This window comes from Pinus tabuliformis, chromosome X (assembly GCF_031772625.1).
Source record: "Pinus tabuliformis cultivar Carrire ecotype Pingquan chromosome X, CPIR1, whole genome shotgun sequence".
Taxonomy (NCBI): Eukaryota; Viridiplantae; Streptophyta; class Pinopsida; order Pinales; family Pinaceae; genus Pinus; species Pinus tabuliformis.
In genome coordinates, this window is record NC_142308.1 from 668,884,120 (window position 1) to 668,910,008 (window position 25,889).

Below are 25,889 nucleotides of genomic sequence, written 5' to 3' on the forward strand. Positions count from 1 at the left end.
ATTTACATAATTGTTGTCTTTTTTCTACAATCTCCACCTTGACAACAATTTTCTTAATCCCTTGCCCATGCCCATTCATCATCTCTTCTACAAGCCAAGAGAAGCCAAACACCATTGCAGCTTCTCTACTGAAACTAGGTTCGTGAATATATCTGCACGATTCTCCTATGTATGGACCTTCTTGAGAGCTACTTTGCCGCCATTGAACCTTACATCAATGTGCTTGGTCTTGATGTGATAAGTTGGATTTGTAGTCAAATGAATAGCACTCTAACTATCACAGAACACATTTACTTTCTCCTGCGTCCTTCCAAGTTCATCAAGTAGACTTTTCAACCAGATTGCTTCTTTATTGGATCTGAAGTAGCGATATACTTTGCTTCGGTAGTGGACAAAGCAACAATTTCTTGAAGCTTTGACATCCAGCTAATTGCTCCACCTGCAAGAGTAAAGACATATCCTGTAGTAGATCTCTTTTTGTCCAAATCACCTGCATAATCAACATCCACATATCCGCACACTGAACCTTCACTACCATTAAAGATGATGCAATGGTCACTTGTGCCTCTCAAATATTGAAGCACCCATTTCACAACTCGCCAATGTTCTTCTCCTGGATTTGCCATGAACTTGCTGATAACTCCAAATGCATGTGAAATGTCAGGCCTTGTAGATACCATCGCATACATTAATTTGCCCACCACATTTGCAAATGGTACACGAGACATATACTTATTTTCTTCATCAGTTCTAGGACTCAAAACCGAAGAAAGCTTAAAATGGGAAGCTAATGGAACATTAACAGGTTTCACATTGTCCATACCGAACTTTTCAAGTATTCTCTCCACATACTTCTGTTGTGATAACCAGAGCTTTCTATTTTTCCTGTTTCAATGTATCTCCATGCCCAAGATAGGTTTTTCCGCTACAAGATCCTTCATATCAAATGTCTTAGAGAGCTGAGCCTTTAACCTGTTGATCTCTTCCATGCTTTTGCTCGCAATAAGCATATCGTCAACATACAAGATCAAGATAATGAATATGCTATTGAAACTTTTGAAGTATACACAATGATCATACTCACTTCTACTAAAGTTTTAGTTCACCATAAAGGAGTCAAAATTCTTGTACCATTGCTTGGGACACTGCCTTAGACCATACAATGATTTCCTGAGCTTGAAAACTAATCTTTTGTTGCGACCTTGTACAAAACCTTCTATTTGTTCCATATAAATCTCTTCATCCAAATCACCATGAAGAAAAATTGTTTTAAACTGTTCTAACTCAAGGTTAAGCAATGCAGTTAGTGCTAACATAGTACGAATAGAAATAGGTTTTACGACTGGGGAAAAAATCTCATGAAAATCAATACCTTCAACATGAGAATACCCTTTTGCAACCAGTCTTGCCTTATGCTTTTAAATACTTCCATCAACATTTCGCTTTAATTTGAAGACCCATTTGCATCTGACAACACTTCTCCCTTCAGGAAGTTCTACAAGATCCCAGGTTTTCTTCTTGGCTAAGGAATCCATTTCTTCGTCCATAGCCATTTTCCATTGTTCGCTATCCGCATCATCCACTACTTCCTGATAACAAGAAGGTTCCCCATCTTTAGTAATCAATGCAATAGATGAAGCAAAATCTTCATACCTTTTGGGTGTTCTTCTTTCCCTTGTAGACCTTCTTAGAGTGACTAGTTGTTGAACTAGTTGTTGAACTTCTATAGTTTCCTTTATCTTCTTCACCTTTCTCTTCTGAAGTCTCTCCTTCCTTTCGAATTTCTAGAAAGGATTTAGCCTCCAACTGAATTTGTTGATTCGGCAATACCTGTTCCTATTCAACTTTTTCAACATTTGAGTTTAGAAGAGAAGATTCATCAAATGTTTACATCTCTACTAATGACTATCTTGCGTGAAGAAGGATCATACAACCTATATCCTTTCACTGCATAATCATATCCAACAAAGACATAACATTTTTCTTTTGGATCTAACTTTGAACGCTTATTCTTCGGAATAAGAGCATAGACATCACAACCAAAATTCCTTAAATGTGAATAATCACAAGACTGACCTGACCAAACTTATTCAGGAATTTCACAATTAATTGCAATTGAAGGTGACCTGTTTACTAAATAACAAGTAGTAGATACTACTTCTGCCCACAACTCCTTTTGCAGGTTAGCATTGTTGATCATGCTTCTGGCTCTTTCCATAAGAGTCTGATTCATACGTTCAGCAACGCCATTTTGCTGAGGAGTATAAACAATAATTTTATGTCTAACAATCCCTTCATCCTTATAGTATTTTTCAAATTCTAAGGAAGTAAATTCACCGCCATTGTCAATTCTTAAACATTTAATTGATTTGCCTATTTTCTTTTCCACCATAGCTTTAAATTGTTTAAAAACATTAAATACATCAGCTTTTCTTTTCAACATATAGACCCAGACTTTCTTGGAGAAATCATCAATAAATGTTAAGAAGTATAATGCACCTCCATAAGATACAGTAGGAGATGGTCCCCAAAGATCAAAATGAATATAGTCCAAAATTTCTTTACTATTATGACTTTTAGTTTTAAATTTTTGTTTACATTGTTTACCATATACACAATGTTTACAAAAATCCAACTTCAAGGAGTTCAAATCAGGGAGCAACTTGCAATTCATCAGTGCTTGAAGACCCTTCTTGCTCATGTGACCGAGCCACTGATGCCATAGGCGAATACCTTCTTTTGCCTTCTGATTAGGAGCTCAAGACCAAGTGTCGAAAATGCTCAATTTTGAAAGTGCTCAGAACTGGTTCGAACCTGAACGACCAAATAGAGCTCGTCCTCTTGATTCTGGTGCCGCGAACGGTTCGAAAAACGGTCTTTGTATAAGGAAGTTATGCCAAAAAGAAGAATTGCCCAATAACATTGAAATTTTGATTTTTTTTCAAAAAAATTTAAAATAGAATATTCCATAGAATATTGTCAAAATATTCTAGGGAATATTCTTTTTGGGCAGCGAATCACAGGCTGTCACGTGGCAGGCCCAAAGGTTGCCACGTGGCCTAGATGACATCAGCAAGTATTGGCATATATATATTAAAAGGTTGGTGGAGGCGCAGAGGATCGAACCCGTACTAATGCAAAGTCTTACCAACATGCCATGTATTACGGACTTGATATGAGGGCAGAGGAAACCATATTTAGGTTTAAAATGCTTTGGGTGGGGCCCGAAAGGGGGCCAGCCCCCAAGGGCTAGCCCCCCATTCATGGAACCTCAATGCCAGAACCGTGGCCTAATCTCCCAAATCGGCGGTCAAACAAAACTACATGGTTAATGCCATATTAATGTGGTCACATTATATATGGAGGAAATATGGTTTAACACACAGTTCAACAAACCATTTCATATAATGCATGGCGCTAAATCCGAGGCAACTGTCAGTTCTAACCATCGCCGAAAATCATTCGCATGTAACAGTTAAGCTCAGTTAAGAGCACGGTCTATCTGGCGGAAATTTTGGCGGACCGCCAAATTTGGGTAGTCCTGCCATAATTGGCGGAGTTAACTGGACTCTAATTGAAGTTCACTGGAGTCTTTCTAGAACCCACTGACAGTAGACTTCAATGAGCCATAACTTTGGCTAGGAGAGCCCTTTTTGGACGATTTTTTTTATTATTTTGGGGTCTCTTCGACCTTTTGAAGCCATTGGCACAGGTTTCACAGCCAACAGAGGTCATTTGCAGGTGTTTTTGCTCCGTGGAAGTTCTAGGAGCCACCAGGGCCTAGTATTGTGGGACCTGTATAAGGTTGCAGGTACCCATTGGATGAGAACCAGTAGTCATTCTTAACTGATTTGAGTGTTCTGAATCTATTTTTACAGTCCATTTCGCCTATTAAGGATTGTATTCAGCTGTACAATTATTTTTAGCTTTTAATCAAATCAAGGACATGCCCATTTGGGAGCCTTGGACCCAGCTGATGTAGCCTAAGAGGGGTGAACTGCTTCATCATAAGCTATTGCATCTGTGGTTGAATTATTTTTCAGAACAAATCTGTTTTAGTATGTTAAACAGAAAAATGAATTAATTCTACTACACATAAAAGGGTCATAAACAGCTGAAAAACTCATTTGATTTTAACTGCAAGACATGTACATCATTTAAACATGTATGTTTACTGAATTGAATACCTTGCTAAGCATTTACAAGTAGTTTCATATTGAGATCAAGTTGGTATCAGAGCTATGTTGTTGTTTCTTTGTATCAAAAGCAGTCAAATAAACTATAGACAGAGCCTGAAATGAGCCAGGTAGCCTTCGAAATGCTCTTGTTATACAATTGCAAAGTAGATAAACGCTCTTTTTAGTCAATCTCTGGTGTAGTTGTCTTTTGATTGTTTTTGTGCAAGGATATTTTGACTGTCTTGCAAGTTTTGATGCTTACCAGGCTAAAACTTCAGAGAGGGGAAGGACATTTGACTAGAGAACGAGAGAATCCTTAGTTAAGGAGGGCCAGGGTGCCATTATCTCCACCTTCAGATTCACCCTCAAGAGCCTCAATAGAAGCTATCACTCATAAGGAAGATAGTTTTCTTTATTGACATCACAATAGCTTGATTGTATAGCTTGAAAGGTGTTTTAAGCAGTGTAGAAGATTGACTGCTTTACTATTATGCAAACTGCATATTGTTTGAGATGCTGAAGTTTGGGGATAGCCACTGATTAGCTAATTCTTGGAGAAGACAAAAAGGAAGAGCAGATATTTTCCTTACCCCAAAAGGACCTCAAAATCACCTCAAGAATTTCACTTGAGTTGATTTGCTGTTGGCTGCGTGAACAAGATGTTCCCTTGATTTGTGTGTTAATGGCTGCTTGAATGTGATGGTTGTAAAGACATTTGGGTAAAAAGCTTTGTTATTTGTTTTGAAAAGCTTTAAGCACATTGTTGAAGTTAATTTGTTCATTAACATTATATTGACAACTTCTTCAAGTGAAGATTTCTCCTTCACAAGGTTCTTCGATGAGGATATGAAGCGTGAATTCCTCGTATTGAAGGATATGGTGCAAATCCTGTTTGAGGATAGAAGAAAAGGCACAGAGATTCGTGAGAGATTGTCGGCCATGAAGCAGAAGGAAAAAATTCTTCAAAGATTGCATGATATGGAGTTGCAGCTTCATCAAGCCCAAGAGGCTTTGACCAAGAACATGCGCGAGAAAGAGGTAATCCATTCTGATTTGTCTTTAGTTTCCTTTTTAGAAAGATGTGTTGGATCTTTCGAAAAACATACAAGGGGAGTAGGATCCAAGTTAATGATTAAGATGGGTTATGAAGGCAAAGGATTAGGAAAGCATGCGCAAGGCATTGTTGAACCTATTTCTGTTGAGGAACGACCAAAGAATCTTGGACTTGGTTATGTGCAATCTAATGGTGAAGACTCAAAAGCCATGAAGGCATGTGAGGCTAATTCAAAGAGAACTTCTGTTCCAAGTGCCATGAGGCAAATATGTCAAATTTGTTTCAAAGATGATTGCCATTGTTTGAAGCCTTTGTTGCAGCAAGAAGATGGTAGACATGCAGCTTATGGCAAGCATGCAATTTCAGGCAGTTTTCAAGACAAGAACGGTGATGTTAGTCTGTAATTGAAAACTGGAGTCTCTACTAGTTCATCTCCTCATGGAGGCAAAAAGGATGAACATGCAAAGCAACACAAGAGGTATACATCTTCTCATGATTAATTCGATTGTGTTTCTGCAAGGCATGAAAATTTTACATGCTTGAATGGAAGAAAGATTTCTTGTACATATTGTGGTCAATTTAACCATCATGTTTCAAGATGTTGGATGAGGAAGAAAGCATACAAGGAACATATGAAGCAAAGACTACCTTCCAAGAAGGTGCATAAGATTTGCACTTTTTGCCAAAAGAGGGGACCTATTGCCTCTCATTGTTGGATTTTTACATCCAACCTGTCATCTTACACACATGCAGCAGGATGACAAGAAGATTGGTAAAGTTTGAACCATAGATTCCATTATTGATGTGGATAGTGAAGATTCACACGAAGAAAAGTTGCAGCAACAAAAATCGCCATGGAAGTGGCTTGGTGAGAAGTGGATGGACTTCTTGACACAGTAAGACGTATTCCTATGTAAATTTTAGATGTATGCATGTATTCTATGCTGTAATATCTTGTTTGTTTTGAGCCACCTTAGATCATTGATCAAGGCAGCGTTGTTCAGTTTCATTCTGTAATTTTCTCGCCAGAAAATTTCTGTGTGAGTGCAAGAAAGACAGTTGTGGACAGGAGGACAAGCGCATTTAGGAAGGGAAATGTCAATTTCTTTCCATTTGTGGTTCAAAATCATTTTCCATGCAAAGCAAATGTTTGAAGGGCTGAAGAGAAGAGGATGCTCATTCTCTCATTGTCTGTACTACAGTTCAGTTCAGCGTTTCAGTAAGTTTTTGGGGACCAAAATACTCTCATTTGGGAGGTGTGATCAGGAGCTCAAGACCAAGTGTCGAAAATGCTTAATTTTGAAAGTGCTCAGAACTGGTTCGAACTTGAACGACCGGATAGAGCTCGTCCTTCTGATTCCGGCACCGCGAATGGTTCGAAAAATGGTCTCCGTATGAGGAAGTTATGCCAAAAAGAAGAGTTGCCCAATAACACTGAAATTATGATTTTTTTTCAAAAAAATTTAAAATAGAATATTCCATAGAATATTCCCAGAATATTCTAGGGATTATTCCTTTTGGGCAGCGAATCACAGGCTGTCACGTGGCAGGCCTGGAGGCCACCACGTGGCCTGGATGACATCAGCAATTATTGGCATATATATATTAAAAGGTTGGTGGAGGTGTAGAGGATCGAACCCGCGACCTCCTTTGTACTAATGCAAAGTCTTATGAACGCACCATGTATTTGGACTTGATATGAGGGTGGAGGCAACCATATTTAAGGTTTACAATGCTTTGGGCGGGGCACGAAAGGGGGCCAACCCCCCATTCATGGAACCTCAACGCTAGAATCGTAGCCTAATCTCCAAAATCGGTGGTCAAACAAAACTGCATGGTTAATGCCATATTAACGTGGTCACATTATATATGGTGGAAAATATGGTTTAACACACAGTTCAACAAACCATTTCATAAAACGCATGGCGCTAAATCCGAGGCAACTGCCAGTTCTAACCACCGCTGAAAATCATTCACATGTAATAGTTAAGCTCAGTTAAGAGCGCAATCTGTCTGGCGGAAATTTTGGTGGACCACCAAATTTGGGCGGTCTCGCCATAATTGGTGGAGTTAACTAGACTCTAACTAAAGTTAGCTGGAGTCTTTCTAGGACCAACTGGCAGTAGACTACAATGAGCCATAACTTTGGCTAGGAAAGTCATTTTTGGACGATTTTTTTTTTTTGATTTTGGGGTCTCTTCGACTTTCTGAAGCCATTGGCATAGGTTTCACAGCCAATAGAGGTCATTTGCAGGTGGTTTTGCTCTGTGGAAGTTCTAGGAGCCACTAGGGCCTAGTATTGTGGGAGCTGTATAGGGTTGCAGGTACCCATTGGATGAGAACCAGTAGTCATTTTTGACTGATTTGAGCGTTCTGAATCTATTTTTACAGTCCATTTCACCCGTTAAGGCTTGTATTCCGCTGTACAATCATTTTGAGCTTTTAATCAAATTAAGGACATGCCCATTTGGGAGCCTTGGACCCAGCAGATGTAACCCAGGAGGGGTGAACTGCTTCATCATATGCTATTGCATCTGTGGTTGAGTTATTTTTCAGAACCAATCTGTTTTAGTATGTTAAATAGAGAAATGAATTAATTTTACTACACATAAAAGGGTCATAAACAGCTAAAAAACTCATTTGATTTTAACTGCAAGACATGTACATCATTTAAACATGTATGTTAACTGAATTGAATACCTTGCTAAGCATTTACAAGTAGTTCCATATTCAGATCGCCTTCTCAGATACAGTCGCTACCTCACCGCCCCGAGTACTTTGAGTCTGTAAAGGTTTCCGATCTTCTCATCCTTCATAACAATTAGAGCGCATTTTGAAATTTTCAACATTCCATTTTGACCTGTAAACTTGTAACCATCCGAGTCCAACAATTCAAAAAAATTGAATTTTTCCTCAATTCAGGTACATGCTTAACAACAATTAATATTCTAACTGTATCATCGTTCATTTTAATTTTGATATTTCCCATCCCAACAGTCTTACAAGATACATTATTTCCCATAAACACATAACTACCATTCACAACGTCATATGAAGTAAACCAATTTTTGTGCGGGCTCATGTGATGAGAAGTACCACAGCCTAACAACCAATTTTCGTAGTTTTGAGAGACATTGCTAATAGGTAAAGCTTCATCTACCATACCTAATTCTGCAGATAAAACTTCATCAATCATATCTGAATCAACTTGATTTCCCTTTTTCTTTTGGTTTTCAACGGACTCCTTTCTTTTCCAATAGTCATTTTTGAGGTGTTCTATTTTGTTGCAGTACCAACATTTGGCTTTACACTTCTTGCCCTTTGATTTTGATCTGGAAGAACTCCTTGCTTTCTACCCTCTTTCCTTTGACCGACCTCTAGCTACTATGGCTTCTGGTGCGAAGGTTTCAATGTTGGACTTCTTCCGTACTTCTTCAGATAACATGGCTCTCACAACTAAATCAAATTCCAAAGATTTCGTTGTGCTCAAACAAATAGAAGTTACAAAGTGGTCCTAGGACTCGGACAAAGAACATAACAAGGTGATAGCTTTGTCTTCTTCCTGAATTTTAACTTCCATATCTAACAATTGACAAATAAGTGTATTAAAAACATTTAAGTGTTTGTATTGTCCCCACTTGTATTTTTCTCCACGATACAACAGAGTGGATTTCCAGGGCAGGTGATGACCAGGTCAGTGGAGCAAGTTTATGTCATCAAGGGTCCCGATGGAGTTTTGAGAAGTTTTCATGGGATCTGATGGCATTCGCTTGACATATTTCATCATCTGCACAATTTTCCTTTCGTTCCATCGCATTCTGACAACTTTCAAAATTAACATTTTTATGGAGCCTAACTTAATTAACTATGCTCGAAGTGACATTCCGGGGAGATTAATTGATGGAACACCTTAGTGTAATAGCTCATTGGAACCAGAACGAAAAGATCTATAGAATGGGATATTGAGAAGTGACTTCCAGTGGCCGAAGAGAGTATGGTGGACGACTTTCCATTTTCTTTAATTAAAAATGACTTAAATTAGTCATTGAATTAAGGAAGAATAATTAATTGGGGAAAAGGGGTCAAAAGTGACTTAAGTGAAATGAAATAAAATTAAAAGGTCACTTGATAAAGTCAATGGAGGAGCTTCTAGAATAATAATAAAATAATAAAACAAGATGTTTTTAGAAGCTTGGAGATTTATCCAACAGATCTATAAATGAGGAGGACATTTGGAGACATCTTGGATCTTGGATTTGATATTGTTTCTTGTATGAGAGGTTGAGAACCCGGTTCTCTATTCCATTGGTAGCCCTAGGACAGAGACCCTCGAGTGATTCAGCGAGAGTGGGCGAACACCCATCTCTTCCTTTGGTGAATCCATTCAAGGTTCACAGGTTGCAGTGTATTGTTTTTTAGTTTGTTTGGGAGGCCAATTTGCGACATTATTGTAGATTTAATTGAGGCTCGTTTATCTCAACTATATGAGTTGTATTTGCATGTAAACCCCAGTTTATCTAATATAATAAAGCTGAGGATTTCTTGTTCAGTGTATTATGGGATTGCATTGTTCTATTGGCTTAAATTTTATGTGGCAATTTTTTGTTTATGAATAAAATTTTTATCTAAAGAATTTTTGAATTAAAATTTGAAGAAAAAATTTTCTTGTTCCAAATTTATTTCATTTGGGATATTTCAGTGTTTTGCAATTTTTGTACCTTCCTTCATCCGAAGACTATACAATTGTCTTTTCAGATAAATTTTGTTGGTTAAAGATTTCGTCATATACAATGCTTCTAGTTTTTCCTATAAACCTGCTGCTAAGAGTTCTTCAACAATATTGAAGAGAAATTCATCTGCCAGGCACAACTTGATGGTACTGAGAGCTCGGGCATCCAAGTCCTCCCAATCCAAATCTGTCATACCTACAGGTTTCTTCTTCACCCTATCTAAAACTTTGTGCAACCTTTGTTGCACCAGCAAATCCCCAACTTTCAGTTTCCACAATGCGAAATTGTTCTTGCTAGTGAACTTCTCTACCTCAAACTTAGCAGTCATCATTTTTGCTATTTCTTCTTACAAATCCTCCTACTAGGGTTTCCTTAAATTTTTGGTTTCCTTCTTTCAAGTAGGGGTTTTTAAAAAAAAAAATCTGGTTTTTTGGATTTCCCTTCGTATTCTAATATTTTTTTGTTACTCAAAACAAAAAACCACTTCTTGTACTTGAACCTATAAACAATTTTAATTGAGGAAGAAATATATAGTGGAAACTGAAAGACACAACAAGAATACACAAAGAGTTACGTGGTAAAACCTTGATAGTGTGTCATGGAAATCTCCACGTTGTAATGGATTGGAAATCCCTAATTAATATGGGCTACTTCATTACATAACTTTTATTCATTATTGGGCTAATTCGTTACATAACTTCTATTCGTTATAAAACTGACTGAACGGTAAAAACCATATTTACCCACAATTACATTATTTACTTAATTATTGTCATTTTTCTACTGGTATATTTCAGTTTCCTCATTGATGATGCAGTAGTCCTTCCTCGGATTCCGTCACGGGATTCCTTTTCATCCCTTGACATGGGATTACAACCATAAGAGTTCTATCCCTTTTTTTTCTATGATATAAATAGTCTCCTTTTTCAGTGGATTGTGGGTTGAGGTGATGGTTTCTTTCTGTTATAGGTTGTTTCATACCTTGAGCAAAATGGCTTATGAGGATATCCAGCCTCTTGTCTCTGACAATGGATCTGGTATGGTTAAGGTGAGTATAATCTATGTTGGAAGTCAGTGTATGATAAATTGCAAAGAATATTTCTTTTACATATTAATATCTTCAGACAATATTATATTGTGTAATCCTGTGTAGTTAGATAACATCTGCAAATGGTACTGCAATGTTACTTTTTTATAACGGCAGGCAGGATTTGCGGGGGATGATGCTCCTCGTGCAGTTTTTCCCAGTATTATTGGTAGACCAAGGCATAGGGGTGTCATGGTGGGTATGGGGCAGAAGGATGTATATGTTGGTGATGAAGCGCAGTCAAAGCGTGGTATTCTATCTCTAAAATATCCAATTGAGCATGGTATTGTGACCAATTGGGGTGATATGGAGAAGATTTGGCATCACACTTTCTACAATGAGCTCCGTGTATCTCCAGATGAACATCCTGTTTTACTCACAGAGGCACCTCTTAATCCCAAGGCTAACCGAGAGAAGATGACACAACTAATGTTTGAGACATTCAATGTGCCTGCCATGTATGTTGCCATTCAAGCAGTGCTTTCTTTATATGCAAGTGGGCGTACAACCGGTGCGATATTCTGAACTCAAATGCATTTCATGAAATGAAAGTGCGATGTTCTTCTGTTAATCAGTTTCATTACTATAATTTGAGAGGCATTAATTTATTGTTTATTGATATTCTTTCCAGGTATTGTACTGGACTCTGGTGATGGTGTTACACACACTGTCCCAATTTATGAGGGATATGCTTTGCCTCATGCCATCCTCAGACTGGATCTTGCCGGGCGTGATCTGACTGATTCATTGATGAAGATTCTTACTGAGCGTGGGTACTCTTTTACGACAACTGCAGAGCGTGAGATAGTACGAGACGTGAAGGAGAAGTTAGCATATGTTGCCCTTGACTATGAGCAGGAACTGGAAACTGCAAAAGCAAGTTCGTCTATAGAGAAAAGCTATGAACTTCCTGACGGTCAGGTGATAACAATCGGTGCTGAGCGGTTCAGATGTGCAGAGGCGTTGTTCGAGCCATCTTTGATAGGAATGGAATACTGTGGCATCCATGAAACAACCTATAATTCTATTATGAAGTGTGATGTGGACATTCGTAAAGACTTGTATGCGAATGTTGTATTAAGTGGTGGTTCAACCATGTTTCCTGGAATCGCTGATCGTATGAGTAAGGAAATCATCGCACTTGCTCCAAGTAGTATGAAGATAAAGGTGGTGGCACCTCCAGAGAGAAAGTACAGTGTATGGATTGGAGGCTCTATCTTGGCATCTTTGACTACCTTCCAGCAGGTATGTACTACGTTTCGTTTTCATTTTTTGTGTGCGTCTGTATGTATTTCCTTTCCAGCGCTATCAAATATTTCACTTACCTCTTTGTTTATGGGCGCATTGCAGATGTGGATTGCAAAATCAGAGTATGATGAATCCGGTCCATCGATTGTGCACAGGAAATGCTTCTAGAGTGTAAGAGCTCAAAATGTTTGCAACATATATATTGGGTGGTTCCTTTGAGCTTCCAGTTGTAAAAAGGGCCCGTTTTCAGTGGTACTTGAGGTATCCATGTCTCCTTTATGGCAAGTTTTGGGCCTAATTGCTTCAGCTTAAGATCCAGCAATATCACTTGAGGTTGTTCTAGCAATGCCATTTTATATAAGACTTTATGTATAATTTTTAGTTCCGTTTTCCACCATGATAACCATGCCGGGATTTTGCTTGGTTTCTTCAACATTTCCATGTTAGTTCTTTTTAGAATGTAAGCGGCAGTTTTTGACACTGCAAAATTTGGTGTAAAAAATGTTATTTATTCCTGGATACTGTCTTTTCTTTCATCATTCAGAAAAAATGGTTGCTTTCAAGAATCTAGTTTTAAAAATTCAGGCCTGTTATTTTGTTCTCGTAAAATCGTGCTTACCCAGAGGGAGGATTGATTTGGCATTCATCAATTTATGTTTTTGAATTTTGACAAGTTGGATATTTGGATGTAGTTGTGTCTTTTCTTCCTTAAAAATCTGTTTCAACCGCAGTTGTCACACTTTGGACTAAACAAACACTAAGCTGGCCCGGAACCTATGTTACCAGAAACGAGAAACGGGAAACGAAACGAGAAACGAAAACGGTACGAGAAACGGAGTTTGGAGGTTTCGCACTCAAGAAACGAGGAGAGAGAAAATGAAAATAAAAATAAAAAATACATTAGTTTCAATTTTCAATATAGTTTCAACTAAATTTCCAGCCCAAATTTTATTAAAAACCTAAATAATTTAAATAAGAAACTGATGCTTAGCAAATTGACTATTAAATATATACATTCTTATGCCTCCTAATCAATTAAGTGTATACATTTTTATGCATTTTGGGCATTCAGCTAATTATTGTTTCCTTAAAAAAAATTCCAAATAATTATATATATATATATATATAACAATAAATAGAATTTGCAATTAAATGTGAATTTCTTGAGCCACATATAGAATAGTGTTTAAACTATGAATTTTAACAATATATATTTTAAAGGAAAACAAATCAACTAAAAAAGGGACAATAGTAAAGAAATGATCAACTTTCTATATACTTGGCATAAGCCTCTAGGTTATTGAATGAATACATGAGTGAAATCTACAATAAAAAGTGAAAATACAGGGCTGAGAATGACATGCAAAAGAGCGAACTACCACCGGTAAAATATTTCCCATAAAACATATACACCCGCACCCGTTAGCTAAAATAACAGTAGAAACAGTAGAAAACGACGTTTCCGTCTGGTTTCCGTTTCTTACATGTTTTTTACGGGGAACGGTGGCAACCGTCCCGTTTCTAGTAACATAGCCCGGAACTCGGCAAGACTCGGTGACTTAAAGAAAGGCTCAGGCTTTACAAATACAAAAAAATCAAAATATAGTAAGGGTGAGTATTGGTGAGTTTGGCGAGTAAGGGCAAGTCTTGGTGAGTGGCAAGTTCATGGTTGAGTGTGATGCGAATACTCGCCCAGCTAAGATCATGTGTTTGAGAAATAAATGCTCAAGAGGGTTTCCATTCTCAATTTTGGCCTTGCAGTAGGATTTTCTATTATGCTTCAATAGCCTAACAGGCTAGCTTAAAGTAGCAGTAAAGGAACCAGTGAAACGTGATATATGATTGAACAATAGCTTGAGATAAATGCTAAAGAGAGATGCCGTTACTAAATGTGGCTTAACAGTAGGAGTTTCTGTTCACATTCAAGAAGGTTAAATAATTCTTAACTGAGAGCAGAATGTATCCATAAATTGCTACTGCAATGCTTATATGGAAGCAAATCTAAGAGGTCAATGGTGACAGGGATCTATGAGCAAAGGGTATTGACAGGACTGTAAAGCAAATGTAGAATAGTAAAGGAGATTTTATCTTGAATCTGTAATTTTTTTCTTGAAGTCTTACAAATTTAACTAACGGATTAACTAAAAGAACTGTTGAGGGTACCTGTGCCCTTGCGGTTGATGATGCCTTCAGCTCCCTACTTCGGTTACCAAAAGACCGAATCCACCCAGCCAAATTGAGCAGAATCTGGCTACTCAGTCTAGTAAGCTTTTGAGATGAAGCCGACTGTATCCCCGTGCCTAGAACCTCAGAACAATTCTGGCTTTTCCTGTGGATAATTTCCGTTGATGATGTTCCTCCTTCAGTTTCCCTTTCCTCCCTGTTTACCTTCTTATTCCCAATGTTTTAAGACTCCGACTCCGACTCCGAGTCGGCCGAGGATCGACTCCGAAACGGTAATGACTCAGCCGGCTCGATTTCAATGACTCGGTCGTTGTAAAAAATACATTAAATATTTATTTTTTTTATTAAAAAACATAATTTTAAATATTTTAAACATAATTTTAAAGATTTTCATTCATGTTTCCAAACACACAGCATTATAATATAGATGGAAGACAACATATGATCAAAGTAGGCTCATGAACCAATCGACTATATCAAAATGGTACCCAATGGCAATACATAGTCAACTGTCATACATGATCAAAGACTCAAAACAAAATACAAATAAACAAGGAGGCTAGAAATGGCCTCTACAACAAAAGTAAACTGTGATGGTGACCAGACTGCAATACTAGTACTACTGGCTAGTAGCTACTGCCAGGGAGCCAAGATCATCTCGACCAATCTTTGGATCATCATCATCAGAGTCAGACAAGGGGCCCCATGGCTCCTCCTCATCATCATCATCGTCTCCAACTGCAACTGTAGAAGTGGTACCAGTACCACTAGCAGGCTGTGCAGCAGATGCAAGCTGAGATAGAGTAGATATGCGGCTGCGCTTATGTCGTGATTGAGCAGAGGAAGCACCTACAACTGGAGTCCTTGCTGGCTGTGAGACTGAGGTTGGTGGATTGGGATCTGCATTCAACTGAACAGGCTGAAGTTGAACAACATGTTCAAGTTCATCAAGATCCTCATCAGGATCAAACTCTGGTGGACGACTCTCCACTACCCAATCTGATGTTGGATCAATGTCTTCCAACGCGATGGGCTCTGAATCAGGTCTTTTGTTCAGCAATTGGTTTCGTCTGAGTCGAAGGTTGTATTGGACAAAAATTAGATCATTCAACAGTTTTTGATCCAAACGGTTTCTCTTCTTTGTGTGAATCCTCTCAAAGACAGACCAATTGCGCTCACACCCAGATGCACTGCAAATTTGACTCAAAATACGAATTGCAAACTTTTGCAATTCAGGGCACTGGCCACCAAAGGCCTCCCACCATTGTGCTGCAAAAAACATAGGAGTGTAATGAATTATGAGTTAGATGAAGGCTGAAGCTCAACAAAATTACAAATTATATCTAACTTTCAAATTATAAATGATTTAACAAACTTTAATAAAAAAAGTAAAACTGTAAAACCATTAAGAAATTGAAAATTGAAATTTTTGTTTACCTGGCTCATCTGCTTCTCTTGCAATCTTTGCTAGGTTCTTCCCAAAGGTACCTGTTGCATTGCTGAAGGATGTGACCTGTCGATGTATCTCCAGCTGATCAGACTCCGATGGGATCATGCGTTCAATGCAATCAACCAGTCCATCTTTGACCTCCCCCCTCAAAGCTCCTGACTCCTTAGCTTTATAATGATACCGTGGATTCAAAAAATACCCAGCTGCATGTATAGGGCGATGGAGTTGGTTGTTCCATTTTTCACCAATGATTGCCCAAATGGGCCCATACTTTGCCACTCTATCCTTGTATGCCGTCTTTATTTGCTCCTTTGCTTGATCCATAGCCTCATAAATGAAGCCCATAGCCAACCTTTCCCCTTCCACCAATTGCAACAGCTTAACTAGTGGCTCAGCAAGCTTCACAATCTCTGCTGCCTTTCTCCAAAAAGCTTCTTCATGGACTTTCCTTTTCAATTCTTTGCCTTCTGGTTTGTTATACCAATTGCTTTGATTCCATTCATCATTGGAAAACATCTTTTGCAAGTTTCTATGTTGGGAAAGCATAGATTGCAATGTCAAAAAATGTGTAGCAAATCTAGTGATGGCAGGCCTAATAATATCCTTGCCTCCAGTGTGTTTCCTCATGAGACTCAAAACCAGTGTATGATTGTAGATAAATTTTGTTATGCTTTTGGCATGATCTACAGTGTTTCTGACCCAATCTAATTTTCCAATATCCTCAAGCATGAGGTCTATGCAATGTGCAACGCATGGGGTCCAAAAGATGGTCTTGTGTTTTTCCTCTAACAGTTTACCAGCAAGAACATAGTTAGAGGCATTATCTGTGATGATTTGAACAACATTAGCCACCCCCACCTCCTCAACAACCTGATCCAATAGCTGAAACAACAAGTGGCCATCTTTTATCTTATCAGATGCATCAACTGATTTTAAAAACATGGTTCCCTGTGGGCAGAAGACAAGAAAGTTTATGATGGTACGGTTTCTTTGATCAGTCCATCCATCTGACATGATGGTACACCCTGTTCTTGCCCATGAGTCCCTAAACTCTTGCAAATACTCATTAATGGATTGAATTTCTTTCTGCAAACGAAACCCCCTTAGCTCTTGCATAGTAGGGCCTTTGAAGCCTTTTCCAGCAGCATGTATGGCATCAAACATAGGCTCATAATATGGTGAACGAGCAGCATTAAAGGGGATATCAACATCATACCACCATCTAGCTATGTAGTCACAAGCAGTCTCCCTCAATTCTTTCTTCCAATGGTCATCTAAAGTGGGCTGAATTTGACCTTTACTAACTTCAGGACCATGTGCATCTGATGGAGAGGATGGAGTGAAATAACTTTTGATAGTCACATCACCCTTTTTCAAATTCATTCTACCCTTTCCCTTATCTTGAACAGAACCAAAAGAGGGAGGAACATAACGAAAAGGGTTGGATGCCTCAGTTTGAGGGATAGAGGAAGAACCCTCAAAATCATAGTGGGGGTTGGTAGCCATCATTTTTTGTATCTCCCTCTTCCTCCCAATTTCAGCCTGTATCTCTTTTTGCCTAGCCTTATCTTCTTTAAATTTCTCAAAGCTGACCAACAAATTCTTTCTAATCTCCCTAATTTCTGATGAGGTACATGGGGTAATTTGGCCTCTAATCCCTGCCAAGTGTTGTTTCAGCCTATTAATGCCCCCAGGACCTTCCTTAATTTTCCTATGGCAAAATTTGCAATGCATCTGACTATCAACCATTTCAACATATGCCCAAGCAGGATCTTTTGCTCTAGGTGCCATTTTTTGACTAGGAAAACAATCTGAAAATGAAAATAAAAAAATTGATTCAATGTTCATTTATTTGACAAAAAACACTTTCTAAGCTTTCTTGATATGCACCTAAAATTTACTAAGCAAAAACAGATTTATAGAGGTGGAAAAAAATACCTCCAGGCACAACTGCCTCCTCAAGCTTGCTCCAAGAATCAGCTCCTCAATGCTGCTCCAAATGGCTGCCCAAGAAGCTCCTCACTCCAGCTACAATGCTCCTCCAAGACTCCTCACTGCTGCTCCAAAACAAGCTCAAGAACTGCTCACTGATTCTCAAAGAAGACTCTCACTCAAATGCATAAGACTGCTGTGAGTGAATGAGAGCATTTGGGTGTCTTAAATAGGGTTTGGGAGGGGGAAATGGACCCCAAAAGCATTTAACAAATTACTATTACCCTTTGGAATCCATAAACTGCATTAAACATTTGAAAAATTACCAAAAAAGTGATTTTTTTTTAACTTTTTACGCTGCCCAGTCGTCCCAAGTGTGACTCGGCTGAGTCATAACGGACTCGGCCGGGTTGACCGAGTCATCCAATGACTCGGCCGAGTCATGTGTGACTCGGTCAACCAAACCGGTTAGGTGGCCGGGTCACTCCTCAGGCTAATGACTCGGTTCGACTCGGCCGAGTCGGTTTCGAATCGGCCGGCTTGTAAAACAGTGCTTATTCCCTCGGTTCCCCTCTAAAATTTTGCTTCGTGGTTTTTATCTGGTTTCTTGGCGGTGGCTGCTCTTTCACTAGCAGCCCATCGCTTAGTCTCTTGGTGACACATTTCCATGTCACGTATCATCTCCCATATTTCTTTTAAGGTCACGTATATATATACTTTATGATTTAATAAATTGCCTTTCTTTATGTTTTATTAACGTACTCCTTTTATTATAAAGATTATAATATTATACTAAGTACCCCTTTTAATTAATTATATATATATATATATATATTAATTATTTTATTATTTTATTAATATAATTTTTTATTAATAATCCGAAAGATATAATTTATATAGCCTTCTTTTAGTATTTACCCGTTAATTATGATACATTAAACAATATGGGTGTTGATGGATGAATAGAACTTCTATTTAAAGAAGTGTCATGATATTTAGTACTTATAGTTAACTTAGTATATAAATATTAGTGTGGTGTATGCGACACATGTATATGTAGCTATCATATGTATGCATCATATGCCTGCTATAATTTTTGCGTTCTCTATATTTATAGATAGATTGTTATTTATAGATAGATTGTTATTTTTAGAGTTTTTATTTTATATGATTGCAATTAGTACATTCTTCTTAGGATTGTGCATCGAGGTTGAATTATTATTTAATGTGAAGATACTATAAAATTTTTGTTTTTTTTTTTAAATACTTTTAGGTTTACAACTTTAATGAACATGTCTTACTTCAATTAGGTCCCCAAGCTATTACAAAATCATCCTATCCTTCTTAATCTCTTCCGCTCCCATCCTATCCGCCCTCTACTGGAGTATGCCATGGCATCAGTTTTACGGACTTAACCATTCATAAACTCTAAGGATGACAACATTGGTTATACTGACTTGATTCCCAGTAGGTATCCGATAGTCATCATCACACGTCTAGGGGAGTGTGATTCGCACAGTCCTCCCATGACTCCAGGGTTTGGAGGATAAACGGTGGGTAACACCTCCACCCCTCCCAATAGAATTAGGATTAATACCCTATCATAGAATCTCTTTGAACCTTAATTGTTCTGAGGTTCTAGGCACAGGGAACAGTCGACTTCATTTCAGAAGCTTACTGGACTGAGTAGCCAGGTTCTGCTCAGCTTGGCTGGGTGGATTCGGTCTTTTAGTAACCGAAGCAGGGAGCTGGAGGCATCATCAACCGCAAGGGCATAGGTAGGTACCCTCAACAGTTTTGTTAGTTAAATTTGTAAGACTTCAGGAAAATAATTACAGGTTCAGGATAAAATCTCCTTTACTGTTTTACATCTGTTTTACGGTCCTGTCATTCTATAAGGTGTTTTAGAGATTGGTTGAATACCAGGTTTCAATTCAATAGTGAGATCCAACTCTCTTACAGGGGGTAATCCTGGTAGTTCCTTTGGAAACACATCCGGAAATTCGGCTAACACCGGATATTGTTCTAAGGATGGTCCTTTTTCTTTATTTACTTCTTGAATTACATATGTTTGGCAACCCTTTTTTAAGCAACGTTTCATTTTCATTGCGGATATGTAACGTAAAGATACTTTTCTTTTGATTCCTTGAATTTGGATCGCTTCTCCTTCATCATTTATACCTAGAATTCTTTTCCTATAATAGTCTACCCAAGTTTGATGAGCTTCTAGCCAATCCATATCTATGACAAGATCATAAGTTTCTAAGACTGTGACATAAACTTTTAGTTTAGTCGTACAGACCCCTAGGTCAATTTTGTATTGATCCACATTTAAGTCTACGGATTATAATTTTCCTGAGGCCATTTCTACCTGTCTGAAATCATTTTGTCTGCAAGCTACCAACCTACATTTGTTTAATGCATATGACGAAATGAAACTATCTGTGGCACTAGTATCAAATAATATTTTGAGTTTTATACCATTAATAATACCTGAAGATTCCACTGTAGTGGATTGATGTGCTGCTTGGTCGTTGTTGACTAATGCATGAATTCTATGACTGCCTTGGTTGTTTGATATTGGTTCCTTTCGAGTCCTATGCAGTATATTTGATGAAGTTTCAGGCCAATCACGTTGAAAATGCGGTCCTCCACATCCCCAGCAATTAACCTATGTTGGTCCTCTTGAATCCATTATTTGGTTTGTTTATTAGGGTCTTGTTTTAGATCTGTTAAACCCTTAAGATAGTTTTAGTTTATCATGATACCGTAGTTTGGAACCTAGAATGTGCTCTGGCAACAGATCTGGAAACAATAGTTCACTTGACGTGGATATCAGCTCCTTGGTAGTGAAACAATCAATAGGAACGGATGCATACACAACATTTAGACCTAATTTAACCATTCTTATAATTGATGAATACAACCTGAGCACAGGTTCCATGAGCATAAATACAACATATAGGGTCGAGGTATTGAAAGAGTATACTACCATTTAAACATTAAGCAATGTATGGTGTTTGTTAGAGGAAATGTTGAGTACAAGACATGTTCCCCAAATGTTGTTGCATACCATGCTTTGATCTAGGCATTTCAAATAATATATGTATAAAAGAGCACAACAAACAACATTATTATTAAAAGGAATGAATTCAGGTCTATCTTTGCTAATGTGTATCCATATGATGCATTTTGTTACTAAGTAAGATAATAACCTAGTTAGTTGTTATTGGAACAAAAAAACATATAGATCAATGAATGTTTGAGACATAACGATATGTGTTGGTAAAATCAAATATCAAGTATCAGTTAGCAATCCAAAGTCATAAGTTTCATGCACAATCAATACACGAAAGAATGACTTCAAATTATTATGCTTAACATTGTTGGTACATGGATACCTATATAAATCATGACTTATGTTATGAATGTGATATTTATAATTTTATTTTTATTTTTACATATCAACATTAATGATGAGATGGAAATAAAATAATGAATACACTTGACTACTTGATGTGAAAATGAATTTACAAATATATTGGTTAGACATAGTCAAGTATGTTATATGAACTCAAATATTAATATCATAGATGAGAGTTTATTAAAATGCATAGAAAATCGTTATCTGAATTGATTTTGAATATATCGATGCATATGTTATAATTTCTGGGCAAGTGTTTACATTGCAGATAGTATAATTACCAAACCGACTACGTGATGACAAAACTCCAAGAACAATTGAGGCTCAATGAGATTCCATGATAGGGTATTGACCTTAATACTACTGGGAGGGGTTGAGGTGTTGCCCACCGTTTATCCTCCAAAACCTGGAGTCATGGGAGGACTGTGTGAGTCACGTTCCCCTAGACGTGTGATGATGACTGCCGGATGCCTACTGAGAAATCAGGTCGATATAGTCGACGCTGCCATCCTTAGAGTTTATGAATGGTTAGGTCAGTATAACTAATGTCATAGCATACTCCAGTAGAGGATGGATAGGATGGGAGCGTAATAGATTAGGAATGATAGGATGATTTTATAATAGCTTGGGAACTTGGTTTGGGCAAGGCATGACCATTAAAATTATAAACCTATCAATGTTCAAATCACAAATTTTAAAGTGTTCTCACAATTATAAATGAAAATTCAATCACATAACACAATCTTTACATACCCTAAAGGAATTATTGATATATTTTATAAACCCTTAACTTCGGGACAAAGCTTTTTTTAAAGGAGGGGTGTATGTAACAACCTATTTCAAATCACGAACAACATAGCAATATTAGCATGCATGTTGATTTGAACAACATAGCAATATTAGCATGCATGTGAGACATGCATATGATAGCTACATATACATGCATCATATACATTGCACTAGTATATATATATCGACTATTCATGGAGAATGTCTAAATATAAGATAAATGAATTAACTATTAAAAGTGTTAATTAAATATCTAATTCTCGTAAATAGAAGGGATATACATTTAGTAAGAAATATAGTTGAGTTTATTCATAGGCTTACCAGCTTATATATAACCTAAAATATATATTAAATAAACTAAACCCATAAATCTTATTATTAAACCTGATATGTTATGAACATAAAATAATATTTAATATTTAAAATCATTGTGGGCATATATTATTTAATAAATTAAAATACCAACCATCATAATTAAAAGTGACACCACTCGATGTTATAAGGGGATTTGATTCAATTAAAGGCAAGAAGCATGACAAAGCAACCACCGCTTAAAAAAAAAAAATATTCTTTCATAAAGGCGGTGAACGGATATGTAGAGGTGAAGGGACCTCTACTATTTAAAAGAGGGGAAAGAGGATTTCAAAAGAGAAAAAAAATACAGGGAAGGGTGATAGAAAATCAAACTGTTTGAGGGATGAGCCAGGGGCTCGATTTTGGATTGAGAATTGGGAAATTTTGAGCTGTTCTTGGAGTTTTGGGCATGGGGGCCAGTGAACTTCCAGTTCTCTGGATCTTGGAACCGCAGAGGTTGATCGCAGATAGGCAGGGAGGAATCAGTGGGTTTGGTAAGGGAATCAGAAACTAGGAGCAATGTGGACCGACATCAGATGGGAGAATCAGTGCTTAAATAAAATTATGTAAAGTCCTTACATGTAAGGGACTCAAAAACTAGGAGCAACATGGACTGACACCAGATGGGAGAATTAGGTACGCAATTTCATTTAATTTAATTTAAGGTTCATGATGTTTATTTCAGAAATCCTTTACTATCTTTACAATGGCTGTTAAATTCTGTACAGTCCTTAAATCAAATTCTGTAAAGTCCTTAAATTTGAAGAACTTTAAACTATGTTTTGTATATATTTACTTTACTGCAAATCAGAGACTCAAAACCATTTTGAATGATCATATATAAACGTGAACTTTTATGACATAATATATGTTTAAATTCCACTGGTACATGGATACCAAGACAGAATCTGTTATTGATCTTACTAAATTATAGTTGTCATAGGTATGGATTGGTTAGAAGCTCATCAAGCTTGGATAGACTGTTATGGGAAAATAATTCTAAGTATAAATGATGAAGGAGAAGCGATCCAGATTCAAGGAATCAAAAGAAAAGTATCTTTACATTACATATTCGCAATGAAAATGAAGCGTTGCTTAAGAAAATGTTGTTAGGCATATGTAATTCAAGAAGTAAGTAAAGAAAAATGACCATCCTTAGAACAATATCTGGTGCTAGCCGAAAATTAAATTCAACAAAATGATTATTAGATAGAAAACAAACTATATGTAAGGAATTAATATAAATTATATATAGCCTTCAAAGTTTATATATAATATATAATATTTGCGTTAATATATATATATATATATATATATATATATATATAAATTTATCTTATATATTTATAATATAAATATATAATATTATATATTTAATATATTTATATATATTTAATCATATATACTTTATGTTAATTATATATATATATATATATATATATATATATCGCTGTTTTAGGTTATAATATATATAATCTGGAGGTATATACTTTGCGCAGAATATTTTTTCGAACAATTCCCAAAGGGACATTATCCGATGTCAGGTATAGTTGTTTTTCCAGATTTCCCCATCAAATCAAGGCACTTTCCTTTAATTGAAATACAACAATTTTTGTTTTTGTAGAAGAAGAATATTCTCTTAATCTAAAGCATCTGTTCATTTCTTCTAACCATGTCTCAGCGCATTCACCTGCTCGACCTCCTGAAAATTCTGGGAGTTTAATTTTCTGAAGCTCCCTAGAAATATCTTCTTTTGATCTTTTGTGCTCAAAATTCTTTAGTTCCGCTGAATTGGTTACTAAGGGTTGAAGTTCTTTTTTGGTCTTAGCCATAGTTGATTCTTTTAATGTTTCCAACAAGGCTTCCAATGAGTTCATTATCACGGTCAACTCCGGTGCTGGAGCGATTGGTGTTGATAATGGTCTCGGTGGAGACGATGATGATGCTGGTGGCAATGGGGATGATGATGATGACGGTGGTGGCATTAATGACGGTGATGCTGCCTGATCACGTCGGCATTTCTCATATGTCCTTACCATTGTAATGTTTCATGTGCCCTTGCAGTTGATGATGCCTCTAGCTCCTTGCTTCGATTACCAAAAGACCGAATCCACCCAGCCAAACTGAGCAGAACCTGGCTACTCAATCTAGTAAGCTTCTGAGATGAAGCCGACTGTTCCCCCGTGCCCAAAACCTCAGAACAATTCCGGCTCTTCCTGTGGATAATTTCCGTTGATGATGTTCCTCCTCCTTCAATTTTCCTTTCCTCCTTGTTTACCTTCCTATTCCCTCGGTTCCCCTCTAAAATTCTGCTCCGTGGTTTTTATCTGGTTTCTTGGCGGTGGCCGCTCTTCCACCAGCAGCCCACCGCTTAGTCTCTTGGTGACACCCTTCCATGTCACGTATCATCTCCCATATTTCTTTTAAGGTCACGTATATATATACTTTGTGATTTAATAAATTGTCTTTCTTTATGTTTTATTAACGTACTCCTTTTATTATAAAAATTATAAAATTATACTAAGTACCCCTTTTAATTAATTTCTTATATATATATATATATATATATATATATATAAAATCCATTCGAACCAAAAGTCATTAAATAATTTTAAGATTTTTAACTAGATGTTGCGCATCGATATAAATTCATTTAAAACCAAGCCGTTCGATGTAAAGAGATGTCGGTGTATATTAATACCTGATAGATATGGGTGCGTGAATGTAATATTGTTTCATTTTAATCTTATAAAGATGCCTAAATGACTTTAAAATGTTTATAAATAATAATGACTATAAATTATTTATAAATAGGATGGCCTTATATCTATACTTTAATCGTGGTCGCGGACGCTGGATGCCAGGCTTGTGTTGCTTTCTTTCGTCGGCGCAGTCATAGCCCCTTGAACTTTGACTCTACACACTCACGCATGTTTGCATGCAAATCTTTTTGGGTTGATAAAAAAAATATAATTAATAAAATAGTGATACATCACCTTATTATGACAATAGTTTTTTTTTTTTTTTTTTTTTTTTTTTTAATTCGAAACTCTAATTAACATGCGTAATAGTTATAAAGCAGTTTGTTTTTATATATTTAGATCATCATTTATAATTTTGTTGTGAAATTAATATATATATATATATATATGTTACAAATTATTTAATCAATTATAATTCAAAATTTGATAGAAGAATAAGATAATGTAAATATTATGTTGGACAAATAAATATGATATTTAAATTGTTTAATCAGTATCATCTAAGTTACTTGGTTCTACTAGAGTTTGACCCTTATATTTATTTTATAGAAATATATAAACTACCAGCCTACCATAATCTTTATGAAAATATTTTAAATTTCTTTTATGAAATTGCAATGAATATGTTATAGTTATAATTGATATTCCGATAGTATACATCTAGTAACATATTCAACATTATAGCTATGTGTGTTTT

General features: G+C 36.8%; 1 protein-coding gene across 1 annotated transcript in view; it reads left to right on the forward strand.

Annotated features, from left to right (window-relative positions):
• Window positions 1–12,808, forward strand: part of LOC149141735 (actin-7-like) — a 106,161-nt gene extending 93,353 nt beyond the window's left edge. The window contains exons 2-5 of the mRNA XM_089449898.1: window positions 10,932–11,010; window positions 11,167–11,560; window positions 11,681–12,294; window positions 12,400–12,808. Coding sequence (XP_089306024.1) covers window positions 10,954–11,010; window positions 11,167–11,560; window positions 11,681–12,294; window positions 12,400–12,465 — 1,131 coding nt within the window. The 5' untranslated portion in view covers window positions 10,932–10,953 and the 3' untranslated portion in view covers window positions 12,466–12,808. The remainder of the gene's footprint in view (window positions 1–10,931; window positions 11,011–11,166; window positions 11,561–11,680; window positions 12,295–12,399) is intronic.
• The last annotated feature ends 13,081 nt before the right edge of the window (window positions 12,809–25,889 follow it).